Source organism: Glycine max, chromosome 11 (assembly GCF_000004515.6).
Source record: "Glycine max cultivar Williams 82 chromosome 11, Glycine_max_v4.0, whole genome shotgun sequence".
In the NCBI taxonomy this organism is placed as follows: Eukaryota; Viridiplantae; Streptophyta; class Magnoliopsida; order Fabales; family Fabaceae; genus Glycine; species Glycine max.
Genome location: NC_038247.2, coordinates 35,055,955 through 35,071,759, shown reverse-complemented (window position 1 = coordinate 35,071,759; position 15,805 = coordinate 35,055,955). Strand labels below are relative to the sequence as shown.

Genomic DNA, 15,805 nt, shown 5'->3' with positions numbered 1-15,805 from the left:
GTCTTGCCTTTTTAATAGAATCATAATCATAATTAATTGAATGAAACAATTTATATTATTATAATTAAATTATTTTTCTTGTACAAGCTATTTGTATCTTTTAGGGAGACAATTTAGCATTTAGGGCTATATAATATCCAAGGTTTGAACTTGGGACTTAAACTAGAACAATCCATGATAAACATGATTTCTAACCGTGACGGATGGAAGCTTTTAGTTGCGGGAGCAATATTCATATACATAAATCAACATTTTAGTTTATGGATGATAGATACTAAATATTTATTTCATATAATTAAATTTAAATAATAGATAAATGTTTTTTTAATATATAAATTACATTATAATTAAATTTCATAATAAAAATAATAAAAATATATTTTTTATATTTTGAATTTAGAATGATGAACTTAAATTATAATTTAAGATTATTTTTAGTTATTGATAATTTATTTTGAAAAAAACTATTGAAATTTAGTTAAAAGATGAAGATAGAAAGAAGGTAGATTGACATTGATAGACAATTCAAAAAATGTAAATATTAAATATGTGTGTAAAGATGAAAGAAAGATAATTTAAAATGAATGAGAGATTTTTTTATTAATTACAAATATAATAGGTAAAATACACATAAAAAATGAAAACAAATAATAATATAAATGTTTAATTGAGAGAATAAAAAAAATGAGACTAAAAATAAATTTGTGGAGACAATATTTATATTATGAATAGACTTATTTTATTATATTTTAAGTTATAAGAATAAATAATAGTTATACATATCTATTACATAAGTAAAACTAAAAAGTTAGTGGGGACAATTGTTCCCACAATGATGAATGTGCATCCTTTTGTGATTTGTAGTATAACCTCTTGACACTCTAATTAATTTATGGACAACAAAATTAGTTTGTCTTCTAACAAAATTTATCATTAAGTTCAAAATATTAGATAGACATGCTTTATATTTGCTTAATATTGAAAATTTTAATAATTTTCTTGATTAACAATTATAAAAAATCAAGAAGATCTTGAAACTTATGATTCTCACAAATAATAGATAAACAATTGATATATATTTTTTTTTCATAGTGAGACTTCTCTTCGATATAATTTGATTCCTTATAAGAAAAGAGAAACAAAATTATATTCCTTTTCTATCTCTCTAAGTTTGTGACGCCAAAAGATTAAATAAAACACTTCTGAGGAAAGAGATCTTGTTTCACGTTTAATGACTATAACCTCTTACCATTACTCCCATCAAATAACAATTATTTCTAAATTTTTTTTTATTTAATTCATTTATAATTTAATCCTTAGTTATTAATTATTTATTATTAGTTCCTAGATAAGTTAGATGATGACACATGATATATCAAACATTACTTCTAACAAATATAAGATAAGATTGAAATCAGAAATAGCATTTGAGTAGCTATTAAGATTGTCTACCAGTGACTTTCAATTATTTTCAAAAACATTATGCTGACCAAGATCATTTATCCACCGAATAGCTTGGTAAAGAGCCCATGCTTCAGCTTCTGGAGGGCGCAAGCGACCTTGTGCGAAGGATGTTTTGGCTTTGATGAATTCACCCAGGTCATTACGAATGCACATCCCAGCTTCAATTCAAAACAATCATATTCAAAGATCGCAGCATCAACATATATTGCATTTGAAAAAAACCAGGAGCATATATGGTGGTTGCTACGAAGATGGCATCTCATACATAATCACAACCTGCCCACAAAAAAAAAAAAGAATACAACCTGAGAATTCTAGCAGTCAAACATTCCTGTAAAAACTGATTGATTGAGAGATAGATATTTGCTCCAAATCATTCCATAGTTTATCATTACTGCAGTTACATAAGCACCAAAGAGCAAGAACAAACTGGGATTTCAAATCTGCATTAAGATCTTCAAATAGGCTGAAAATTAAGTCATTAATTCCATCTACACGGTCAATCATTTGCTCATATGATGCCAAACACCTGTAGTACGCCACAATTCCTTTACCTTATTGCAGTTAATCAAAACATGCCATTAATTCTCATAAAAGTAAATAAAACTCATATATTTTTTTATCTATATTTTTAACTGTTGTTCTCTCTATTTTTCTATTTTTTTAAATGTTGTTATTCAATCATATATTACTTTATTGAGGTTTATAACAATTATTTTAAAAGTTATGAAAATGATAATTCCTGATTAATTATTTATATAATTTTTATATACTAACATGCATGGCAATTAAACTTTGTAATGAAATGAAATTTTATTAATAAAATTTAGAAACATTTTTTAAATTTAATTATTTTTCAAACATATATTATAAACGAAACTTCTATTTATTTTAAAGAATTATAAAATAGCCATTGAATTTTACGAATCAAATATAATATACAAATTTTATGATTATAATTGTTTATCATAAAAGTTAAAATTTTGATTATAATTGTTAATTATAAAATATGAAAAATTATTCATATCATTTAATTAAAGAATATATATCAAATGACTTTGGGGAAATTTAATAAATTTATTTGCATAAAAAAATTAAATATATCTAAATATAATAATCGCCAAGACTCCCTCAAAAAAAAAAATCGTCAAGACAATCAAAATAATTAAAATTTAGTAATTATTCCAGGTAATAATTTCGGTTCTTGCAATTCCAATTAATAATGTGAATACAATTTAAAAAGAGGAATAATAGTTTGGTATTTGATAATATAAATAATCGTTCCTTGGAATTGGGAACAATTTATCCTTGTGACGAGAGATAGAAGAATCAGGGGTATTTGTTTTACAGAATTTTTTATATTTCTGGGAATCACATCACAACAAAAATATTATGGCTATGAATATTATTTTGATTTTATAAAAATACGTTTGGTTAACTTTTATCTTTTTTAGGAAATTTTTTAAAGTTTTAGAATAATAAATGAAAAATAAAAGTAAAAATGAAAGTTACTGGAGTTAGAAAATAATTTTTCACATTTTCATGAGAATGTAATTTTCTCATCTTATTAGCATGAAAATAAAAGTTATGCAGATACGAAAATGCAATTTTTCTAAAAATGAAAGATATTTGAGATTTTTTTTTATAACATCCTAACAAACAAACATAAGAATAAATGTTTTTATGTTCATATTATAAGAAATGCCTATAAAATTATACATTTTTTTTATATTAAAAGTTTAAGTGAATAGATCTCAAGATTTACTAGAATCAAGATAAACATCAATACTTAATAATCACTTACAAAAATACTTATAAATTATCTACTAATAAAATCATTATATGAAAAGGTAAAATTAAAAAAAGATTAAGAATATTATTTTCAAATATTTACATTTGCATAAAAAAATTATGGATGAAAAAAAATGTAACCCAGAAAGTCAAGCTCTTTATTAGAGATTAATAAAATTAACCTTGTCTTATAAAAATCATATAAGAAATTTTTTTTTCCGAAATAATTATTGTTATTTTAACTTTTTAATCTAACATTAATTACTTATTTATATTTATATTGCTTATAATATTAATGATTTGAGTTAAACAACAAATGAATAAAAAATGATAATGTTAATTTTGTAAAATTAATATTTTCTTTTATTTATTTATTGATTTTTTTCTGTATAAATTAAATAGGACTAAAACTGTAATGGGATGCACGGAACAATGAAAAGAAGTGTAAGAGATAAGAATTCTTTAAAAAGGATTTTCATCAATTGTTTAATTCTTTAATGGTCTATATATAAATATAGATATAGATATTTTACCCCTTTAAGCACCAAAAATTTGACATCCTTACTCCAATAGACCAATTGCCGCTCTAACTACTACTCATTGTCTCACTTGCTCTACCATTCTTCTGCCTTTTCTGTTCTCTGCACTACAAATTGTTCCTTTTTCTGCACCACAAACTGTGTTTCTGTGATCAGTGATTAATCTGATTGATTAATTTTTCTGGGAAACCCAGGTGATGGAAATTAATAGTGAAGGCTTATTGAAATTGATATTTTCTTGGTCTCTTTAGGATATACTCAACAATGATCATTACAAAGACGAGGTCAGGTTACTCATTTTCATCACATATTCAACTTTTATCATATATATGATCATTCGTTCCTCTATTACCTGTTTTTGAAAACATCATTACTAGGTTTAGGTTATAGTTATGCTATAAATTTCTCATGGAATTTGGTTAATGTATGAGTGTTTTTGTAATGTTACTGTCCGGTAGTAAGGTTTCAGCAACTGAATTCCATTGCCGCATTGCTGTTGAGTTTCGTTTGGTCTATGCATTGTTCCTTAGAGTTGGTGTGATAGTTCAATTTTTCCTCTTTACACTGTTCCTAAGTGTTGGTGTAATTCAATTTGTTCGTTCCTAAGTGTTTGTGTAATTCAATTTGTTTGACAACATAAATGGACTGTTCGAATTGGATCGTCTGAAAAGACACGCTCAATAAATAGGCAGTGATCACTGAGTATGTTCTTTGACGTGAACAATATGCATTTTTTTTACAATGAGTTATGCGTAAACCAAAAGAATTTTCTACAGGAAGTTGTGGGACTGAGTACTGAGCATTTACATTTTGCTAAAAAGTTGATAAATAACAGATTGTGCAGTCAACATTCATTGCATACTGGAAGTTCCTTGCTTTTTGAATATAATAATTAGCTACTAAAACTATCATGTTTGTATGTTTTAATAGGTGAGGCCAATTCCAATGGCATTCTGGTCAGTAAGTGACTATCTGAAATCATTTATTTTTCCACTTACTGAGGAAACTCGTACAGATTTATGCTCAAGCATGATGATGTTGTCAGGAGCTCCGGTGTGTGAAATAACTGACATTAATTTGTCTGAAGATTACTCACCTCCACATATTTGTTTTACCAGATAGAAATGAAAACAGTAGAGATGGTGATAAAAAAAGGGGATGTGTATGAGCCTGAGGTTGGACATCTCATTGCTTTGACCGATAAGAGGGCAGCGTGCATTAATGATTTGAACAAGCATGGAAATTTCTATCTTATTGCTTTAATTAGGAGGGTTAGAAAGAAAAATGACGACAAAAATGTTTATGAGGTTCAATTTTTTTTTTTATCAACAAAATTAATTCAGTACCAAGGGTACTAATGAATTTACAGATCATGAGCAAGATAAGCAGAAATATGGTACCCTAATACAAGCTATATATCTCAAGAATTAGGAGACCCTATATCTGACAGTATGCTTAGCCCAAAACTACCCAATGTCTATATACTTATCCCTCCCTGATTACAAAATGCATCCCTAATATTACTGGACTAGTGGTGAAAAGGTATGTCAAAGCTTTTTTTCTAGGTTTTTTAGCCATGTCCAACACACGGAAATAGCACCCTCCATCAATTTACTATCATTGAAACTTTTGTTTAAAAAGACAATCTTATTTTTATGCTACCAAATACTCCAAGTTAAGGAAATTCCCAAATATACCAACACTGCATCCTGATACCAGAAGACCTCCCAAAAGCATGTTGGAGGAAGTGTTGTCTCGAAGTTTGTGGAAATGCTTCCTGATGTTTTTCCAAGACATTAATTTCCACCAAAGCAGTAGAATTTTACTGCAATTGAAAAATAGGTGTGTTGCGTCCTCTTACTTATTTCTGCAGAACAAACACATGGAATGAATACTTTCAATATTTCTCCTACATAAATTCATCTTTGTTGGCAATCTGTCCCAGATTAATCTCCAAGCGAAGAAGGAGGCTTTGCTTGGGATCTTTAATTTTCACAATTCATTAAAAGCTCCATCTTGATTCTCATCTGTTGAATCTCTCATAAGCAACATGTACATATTCCTCATTGTGTAGTTGCCACTTGAATCTCCCTTCTAGACCCACTTGTCCTGTTGATCAGGATGTGTGGTGATACCTTCTATGTCCTCCAGGAACTTAGCAACCATATCTATTTTTGCATCAAAAAATGGTCGCCTCCACTGAAATCTCCACTCCTAGACTGCATCTCAGAAACTCCCCATTTGTTGGATGAACTGTTCTTGCTGATAAGAATTAATGTATAGCCTAGGGTACTTCAGCATGAGTGGCACATCATCTTTTCTCCAACCATCCTCCCAAAATCTCACCTTTGCTCTGCACCCCATCTTCCATTTTATCCTTTTTTCAAACCAACTACCATCCTCAGTAGAATGAGTAATGAAGCTGATCTCCTGCCACCAAAAGGATTCACTTTTGACTCTTCTTTCCTCATCCAAGTTCCTCCATCTTTTATATTTTGAATCCAACACCCGAGCCCCCAATTCCCCTTGGTGATGGAATAAATTCCATCGCCTTTTTCCAAGAAGAGCATAATTAAATTTCCTCAAATCCCTGTTCCCCAGCCCCTCTTTCTCCTTTGGTAGGCACACTGAATCCCAGTTTACCCAAGCAATCTTCTTCTGTCCTAAGCCTCCACCCCACAAAAACCACTGTTGTAGCCTCACCAGCTTGTCCAATACTTTATTAGGTACCCCGAAAAAAGAAAAGAAGTAAATAGGAATGGAGTTTAGGATTGATTTATGAGGGTCACCCTACCTCCAAAGAACAATACTTTTGTTTCCATTTTGATAGCTTCCTCCCACATTTTTTGATAATGGGATCCCAAACCTCACAACACCTTTGGTTTGCCCCAATTGGGATACCCAAGTAGAGAAAAGATACAACCAACAGTCTACAATTTAGATACCTTGCAGCATCCTTCTTCCACTACTCCGATATTGCAACTACCCCAAAACTACTCTTTGCAAAGTTAATTTTGAGCCCTTATACAGCTTAAAACTCCACAATATCACCTTGATTGCTTTCACATTCTCCATTGAGGTTTCCCCGAAGAAAATTGTATCATCTGCATACTGTAGAATACTGATTTCTACATTATTTCTTCCAATTGAAAAACCTTTAAACAATTTTTTCTCCATTGCTTCTCTCATCATGCCATTTAGACCCTCTGCAACGATATTAAACTAAAGTGGAACTAGTGGATCCCCTTGTCTGAGTCCTCTTTGTGGGGTGAACTCAGTTGTAGGGCTTCCATTAATCAAAATCGAGATAGAAGCGGATTTGAGGGAACCCTCAATCCAAGTAATCCATTTAGAGCAAAAATCCATCCTCTTCAACTTGTACAACAAGAAATCCCAACAGATTGAGTCATAAGCCTTTTCATAATCAACTTTGAACACTAGGCATGACTTGTTATACCTTTTTGCTTCCTCAACCGCTTCATTAGCAATAAGAATGTTGTGTAACATATGCTTGCTCTCTATGAAAGCAGTTTGTCTTTCATCTATAATTATTGCCGGCACCTTCTTCAGCCTTCTTGCTAGTAACTTGGCCACAATTTTATACATGCAACCTATTAATGAAATAGGTCTATATTCATTGAGATTCTCTGGGTCATGAACCTTAGGAATTAGTGCTAGGAATGAAGCATTACTTCCTTTCGCAAAAACTCCGTTAACGACGAATTCATCCATGAAGCAGAGCTCATCAGGTTTGATAATTTCCTAGAATTCCTTAATGAATTCCTGGAATGATGAGGGAAGTAATTAACAAAAGCCTTTACAGAAGCTACATGGTTGAAAAGAAAAAAGAGCCTATAAATATACTGCAGTATGCGGATGATACAGTGTTTGTTGGTGAGGTTTCATGGGAGAATGTTATTGTTTTGAAGGCCATGCTTAGAGGTTTTGAAATGGTGTCTGGTTTGAAGATTAATTTTACAAAAAGTCATTTTGGGGTTTTTGGGGAGGAAACCAATTGGGTTTATGAAGCAGCCCAATTTTTGAATTGCAGTCACATGGATACCCGTTTTTACTATTTGGGAATTCCTATTGGGGCTAAGCCTTCAAGTCGTTTGGTGTGGGAACCTTTGATCAGAAAATTTGAGGCTAAATTATCTAAATGGAACCAGAAAATTTTATCCATGGCTGGGAAGGTCACTCTGATAAATTCTGTCTTGACTGCCCTACCAATATACCTTCTATCTTTCTTCAACTCAAAGAATAGTTGACAAAGTGGTGTCTTTGCAAAGGAATTTTTTGTGTTGGGGGGGGGGGGGGGGGGAATCAAGAGCATAAGAAAATCCCTTGGGTGAAGTGGGATGTGATTTGTCTCCCCAAGGATGATTGGGGGCCTCGGGATTAAGGACCTTTCTAAATTCAATGCAACCTTGTTGGGTAGATGGATCTAGGCTTTATCCTATAATCAGCATCAGCTGTGGACCAGAATCTTAATTTCTAAATATGGAGGATGGTCAGAACTCAGGAATGGTAGAGACAAAGCTTGGCATTCCCAGTGGTGGAGGGACCTTAGAAAGCTAAATCAGCAATCTGATTTTAGCTCTATCTAGCATCAGATGGTTTGGAAGGTTGGGTGTGGGGATAAAATTAATTTCTGGAAAGATAAATGGTTGGGGGAGGAGTGTAACCTTGAGCTGAAGTATAATCAGCTGTTTATGATTAGTAGACAGCAGACTAATACCATCTCTATGATGGGAAATTTTTCTCAGGGTAATTGGAGTTGGGACTTGAAGTGGAGGAGGAACTTATTTGACCATGAGGATGATATTGCAGTGGCTTTTATGGAAGAAATCAATGCTATTCCTATTCAGTGTCATCTGCAGGGTACCATGTTGTGGAAAGCTGATCCTAGCGGTGTGTATTCCCCTAAGTTAGCTTACAGGTTATTGATGACTTGTAATAGACAGGTTTCAGAGGTAAACATTTTCCAGACAATTTGGAAGTTGAAAATCCCCCCAAGGGCTGCGGTTTTCTCTTGGAGACTTATTAAAGATAGGCTCCCCACTAGACATAACCTTCTTAGAAGAAACGTACCCATTCAGGAAACTGAATGTCCTCTCTGTGGGAATGAACAAGAGGATGCTGGTCACTTGTTTTTCAATTGCAAAATGACTAGAGGCTTATGGTGGGAATCCATGAGGTGGAAGCAGGTTGTAGGAGCACTTTCAGTTTCCCCAGCATCTCACTTTGTCCAATTCTGTGATGGTTTTGGGGTAGGGAGAAATCATAGCAGATGGTGTGGATGACCATAGGTGTCTTTGTATTTGTCTATTTTCACCAGTACCTCTGGTACTGATGTTTTCTTATTAATAATATATATTTTCTGCCTTCCAAAAAAAAATAAAAAATCCCGCATTTCCACATTGCAAGCTTTACTTCTTTCTCATCAAAATGCTCCGTCAATAGGTCATTGTGATGGTGCTCAATGGCTTGAAATCTGACCCCATCTAATTTGGGTCTCTCTCATTCGATCTCCTCAAATCTCTGCTTAAAGAACAAGTGAATTTCCTTTTTCACCCTTCCAGGTTCATTAATCCAACACCCATCAGCAAGCACTCCTTTCATGGTACTGTATCTACGATTAAAATTCACCATCATATGGAAGAAGCGGGAATTACAATCCTCTTCTTTGTTCCATCGTGACCTTTTGCCTTAATAAAGACTCATGAGATTGAGTTGCCACCCATAGGTCCTCCTACAGCTGTTTGCGTGCCATTAACTCCTGGTCAGTTAGCTGCCTTTCATCTCCTTCAATTTCCAGCTTGTTTAAATCGATCTCGATCCTTGATAGCTTCTTCTGCATATCACCAAATTGATCTTTGTTCCAAGCTTTCAGCCTCACCTTAATTCCTTTAATTTTTTTCTTTTAGCACAAATCCCCCCCAGCCCCTTATCGGGTTGGTTGTCCAACACTCTTGAACAACTCTCCTAAATGATTTATCTTGAAACCAGTAGTTCAGAACTTGGAAGGGTCTCGGGCCCTAGTCAACCATTGCAGGTTTCAGCAAAATTGGGCAATGGTCTGAGAAATTCTGCTCCAATTGGTTTCAACATCTAGATAATTTTATGAATATGCAGATTTCTGTCGAGGCAGGGTTTAGGAGAAGTTTGTTTGAAAGGCTGGTTCTTTTGGGTCATGAAAAACACCTTCTCAATGTTCAATATAGAGTGCATCCATCCATAAGCCGGTTTCCAAATATGGAATTCTATGACAAACAGATTTTGGATTCTCCAAATGTCGAAGAAAGAAGCCATGAGAAACATTTTCTACATGGAGATATGTTTAAGTTCTACTCTTTCATAAATGTTGCTTATGGACAAGATGAATTTGATGAAGGGAATAGCCGAAAAAATATGGTGGAAGTAGCTGTGGTATCTGAGATTGTTCTCAACCTCTATAAAGGTAATTTTATAATGTGATCTAATGTATGGGTATGAACAAAAGTAACCGACTGAAATATAAATGGTAGTGATGAGTTTCTTCATCCATATAATTTATGAATATATCTTTTATCCTAACTTTGGGGTTGTTATTCTCATCTGTTGATACTTACAGAATCAGCTTCTAGCAAACAGACTGTTAGTGTTGGTGTTATATCTCCATATAAAGCTCAAGTTCTTGCCATATAAGATTCTATTGGAAAAAGGTTTGGTGGTGATGTTGATAATGACTTTTCCCTGAAGGTTTCCACTGTTGATGGTTTCCAAGGTGGCAAAGAGGATGTGAGATGTAATAACATGGGATGTGGGATTCCTTTCTAATTTTCAACGGACTAATGTTGCTTTAACAAGAGCAAGGTATGATATGTGCCCTGATATTGTACACACTATTTGTTCTACATATGTTCTAATTATGGGTGTACTTTTCCTTATCTATACAGGTATTGCCTTTGGATAGTAGGTAATGGTGAAACTTTGGTGAATCGTGGCTCTATTTGGGAGAGATTAATCGTTGATGCTAGGGCATAATGCTGACAAGGATGAGAGGTTATCTGATGCTACTGCAACTTCTGTGATTGAGCTTGGTCAAGTTAATGATCTATTGAATTTGAATTCTCTGCTCTTTAAGAAAGCAAAGTGGAAGGTATGCTGCTTGAATATTGTTCATGCACCTTTATTTTTATTTTTATTATTAAACCTGCCATAATAAGTCAAGCAAAATCTCCCAAAAGCATACATAACAAGAGATAGAGAATATTTCCAACCTACAAATTTCTCACATAATAAATGCATAACAAATCAATGTATTTTTCATACGCAGAAAATTGCGCTAAAATTAAAATTCTTTCTCCTGAAGAGTTAGGAGAAGCTATTGATGAATTTTAGCTGCTCTTTAACCCTTATGACAGATGCAGCGGATGAAAATCTTTTGACAATTCTTAACCAGCTTTACTATTTTCATGTATTCTTAGTCTTTTCCGTGACAATCTATATTTATTATAGATTTGCTTCAATCAAGGTTTTCTGATCTCTATGGCAAGAATTAAGAGCACTGAGATTTGCAAGAAAATATGTTTCCTGCTGATGCAACTTTCTAGTGGTTGGCATCAGCCTCACCAGGAGATAAATACTAGAGCTGTGGATGGTACTTCCCAACAGTTGGAACTGTATAAAGTCAATGAGTCACTTTATCTTGCGTGGACCATAGATGTTCTTGAGGAGAACTCAAATAATGTTTAAGTTTTAAAGATTTGGGATGTTTTGCCATTGCCTGAGGTATCCAATTTGTCAAGGGATATTGACATTTCATACAAGAGTTCAAATCATCAAACCAATTATAATCTTCCACAAGCTGATCCTGTGCAGTTTCAATGTAACCAATTTTCTTCTCTTGGACTGGGGAACATAAATTGGAATCAGTAGTATACTACTCTCACCTCACTTAAATTTTGTTCTGTTACACAAATCTCTCCTCTGTTTTGAAAAAAAAAATGTGTAAAAAAATAGAGTGGTGCATGCAGGGTTTCCAATGCATATTTTAAGTGAAGGTTTTTAAAGTACAGAAGAGGTTAGTGTAGCGCAAGTAAAATACAAGAGTCAGAGTAATTTACTCTCAATTTCAACCAGTCAGAAGTTACGGGTAAGTTTTTCATTTTTGCCTTTTTGGGACTTCAATGTTGTGATCATGCCCTATTTTATTTTTTGTTGTGGTAATTCTAAATTCTAAAGTAAGTCTTTCCTTTTGCTAATCCAAATGAGATATTTATCTTTGTTTATCACTTTGTATGTCCATCTTAAAACTTGATAAGAAATCAACATTTGGGTCTCTTACACTTTCGCAACTAAGAATAATTTGTTTGAGCTTTCCAATTTGGTTTCTTCGCAAGCTTTCTCATTGTTTATTTCTTTTTTTTTTTTTTATTGATGTTGAGGCAGATGATGATACTTTCATTTTCATTTTTCAGAAATATTGGATTTTGGAATCCTATACCATGCAGCTTTGGTATGGAGAGCAATACTGAGTTTGAAGTTTGGGTAAACATCTGCTTCAACTGCAATGTCAATAGCAATGGTGTAAGTATAGAAGAGTATACTCTATGCATACAGTCATAGGTTAAGTAAGATAATGTCTCTTTTGGGTTTGCCTTGGCTATATTTCTGACATGATAAGGAAGAAGCGGTGATATTTTTCTCCAAGGATTTAACTCTTCTAGAGTAAGCTTTCACTTTAGAGAGAAAAGTAAAAGATCTCAATCATTCATAGATCAACAGTTGATATTACATGAACATGTCCAACAAAACCATATATAGTTGTTAAAATCTCCTGTCGTAATTTTTTCATTATTGATTGAGGTGTCTCACTTTCCTCTATGTAGTGAACTAAAAATTATCATATCCTCTATAAATATGAATATTTGAGTAGTCCGATTATATGTGTACAAGATCAGGCATGAGGTTGGTGTAAGGGATGTTCTTTTCTGCCACATCGCATGCTGATTGTTTATAATATATTGGGTGTTTTTTTTCTGTCATTTGCGTTTTTGTTGATTTCCTTGTTTCTAATGCACTTGCACATATAAAATCAAGATGAACCAACAAAGGTGAATGAGGAAATTTTCTGTAGTTAATAAGATTTAGGTCATATGCAAATGATTGGTTAATGACAATTGGTTAATCAGATGAAATTGATTAATTGTCATTAAGCTCTGTAATTGAAGTAGTAGGGTTGTAAGAGGTTTAAGAGGTCAATCCTTGCCTGCGCTTTTCCATCCTAATACATGTTTGGTTTGCATTTAAAAATATTGTGACGCTCATTCTAATGCAAATTCAACGAATAAAAGTAAAATGAACATAAAATTAAAGGCTATATAATCTGTTGGTAAAATTACTTTTGTTTTAAACGTAATTTTACCATTGAAAATGAAATATGCTCTTAAAGATTGTAAAGTTCGGTAGTATGAATTGATAAAGTGGAAAGCATTTTGATTTGGGGAAAAGTGCCAACTTAATAATTTGAAAACGGGAAGGAGCAATTTTTAATAAAATGTAAAGAACAGTACTTAAATTAAATAAATTGTGGTTAAAATTTCAATAAGTGAGAAACATAGAATGGAATCTTCAACGATAAAGATCAAGATTCAGAAAAACATAAACATGTGAACTACTATTTTAAAAAGATAATCGCAGTGACCATAATTCAGATTTGATAAAATTATATTGACTAATTGATTGGTTTAATTTTTAATTTTTTTAAAAAGTATTATGCTTTCTTTATTACCAAACACTAAAATCAAGTTACAGTAAATTGGAAAAGTGATATTGGTATCATACTTTAAATTAAAAAAAAAATCTACCAGTGGGTGTTTTATTACCAAACATTAAAATCAAGTTACAGTAAATTGGAAAAGTGATATTGGTATCATACTTTAAATTAAAAAAAAAAAATCTACCAGTGAGTGTTTAGATAAGATGATGTGAGGTTTTATTTCAATTTAATTAGTAATTTTGGGTTAAAAATATAGTGTGTTGTGTATAATAGTGGAATCTAATTTAAACATGAATATTTTTCGTAAATAATATTTATAGTCTTTAAATTAAAAAAACTTAAAATAAAATTTGGATATTCCTCCCTTCACTAAACTAACAAAAGTGTATCACCAAATATGTGAATCAATTTGTATCACAATATAAGTTATTTATTTTAAATCTAAAATCTAATTTATATTTTTGAAAATATCTATTTATCATGAATTTTAATTATAATGTAATTTTTATATATTAAAAATTTATTAATTACAAATTTTAGTTTTATAAAAATAAACATTTTTTTTTACATTACACGTATTGAAATGGAGTAATAATAATAGTGATACTTTTAGAAAAGAGAAAGCAATGTTACATTAACTAAACACGCAAACACTTATTAATACATACTTGCCCTATCCTGAAAAGTGAAAATTGACCAAGAAGGATGAACCAAAAGTCATCCTGCAGTATAGTCTTCCAAAAAGCCATTGTTTGCATTTTACACTCCTAATGATAATTTGCTTATAAATCATAATTCATTTTACACTCCAAACTATTTTCATTGAATCATAGTTTTGTTGAAATGTGCTTTTTAAATACCATAATGAAGTTATTCTTCTTTTGATTAGAAAAGAATGTTAATTAGTAACTTAGTTAAGGAATTAAAAGTAATATATATATATATATATATATATATATATATATATATATATATATATATATATATAGTTAGTTAGTTAGTGTTATCAGAACACTTCATCATAATTATCAATTCAGTTGCACTGTATTTTTTTAACATTTTTTTATTAATTCATTAACCTAGATCCTTAATTAATTATTAATTCTAAACTTTTTTGACTTTATTTGTACACACTCTCATTTATGAGGAAAATATGATTTTTGTAATTTTTTCAATGATTTTGAATATTTGAGTATTTATTATGAGTATTTTGTAATTTGACATCACTAATTTAAAGTTAAAATATTTTTTCCTCATAAATATAAAAATATTTAAAATTCGTCTTCAATTTTGTGAAAATAAAAAATATATTAAAAATTTTATAGGAATGAATTTCGAATATTTTTATATTTATGAGGACTCAAATCATATTTTAGTCCTAATTTATTTATTTACTACTAACTTTTTATTATCTTGATCACTGGTTAATGATCTAATAAATATGTGTTGTATAAATTATTTAACTAACTTTATATAGCATATTTTATAACATGTGTTAATATGGTAAATGATTAATTATGCATAGAAACCTAGCTCACGCATAGAAAAGAATAGCAAAATGATCATGAGTTATCCATTCATGTTAGATCAGAAAAAAAAATTGTTAAAAAGTTTATCTTCATCAGATTTTTCTTTTACTTTTAAAATTTTATATTTCTTGATCAATTATTGATTTTAAGAAATTAATGTTAGCATTATTAAGAAAAAAATATTTAATTAAGATTTGAGTAGGATTATGATAATATTATTTGAATTTAATTAGAATATTATTGACGATGTAAACATTATTATCATTCAATCACGTTATATAATATATGTATGATAAATTTATTTATTTTAAATTAAACCGTCTTAAAAAAATTATATGGGATTATATTTTTTATTAGTTAATTATGTAAAAATCTATATACTAAGCGTATATGATAATTAAACTCATATTATTTATGTTCTATGTTTTATGGATGCTTATACATTAAGCAACATAGTAGAATTCCTTATGCTGGTTCTCAACATTTTCCATCAGAGTCGACAAACTAGTACACAACATTAAAAGTGATGGAAAGATCCAACTAAATTTCTCATAGTAATTTTCAGTCTTCTACAGTACCCTTCAGGTTGCTTCATTTCACATTCCTCAAAAATTGCAATGTAAGTAACCAATAGACGCGAGTAGCCGACCTCTTTTACACGCTCCAATGGAATGACTTGTAGTTGACTTGGCGTCAATGCCTATGTGCATTTATTTAAT

General features: G+C 31.1%; 2 protein-coding genes across 2 annotated transcripts; both read left to right on the top strand.

The window, feature by feature from the left end:
• The first annotated feature begins 3,794 nt into the window (after window positions 1-3,794).
• LOC106795204 (probable helicase MAGATAMA 3) lies at window positions 3,795-12,713 on the top strand. Its single transcript, XM_041006869.1, is given in 6 exon segments — window positions 3,795-4,078; window positions 4,725-10,254; window positions 10,408-10,594; window positions 10,596-10,649; window positions 10,733-10,813; window positions 10,815-12,713. Coding segments are annotated over 5 exon segments (843 nt in total). The 5' UTR covers window positions 3,795-4,078; window positions 4,725-9,917; the 3' UTR covers window positions 10,999-12,713.
• LOC112998365 (uncharacterized) lies at window positions 8,408-9,097 on the top strand. Its single transcript, XM_026124328.1, has one exon. The coding sequence runs from the start codon at window positions 8,408-8,410 to the stop codon at window positions 9,095-9,097; it is 690 nt and encodes a 229-aa protein (XP_025980113.1).
• Window positions 12,714-15,805: the final 3,092 nt, after the last annotated feature.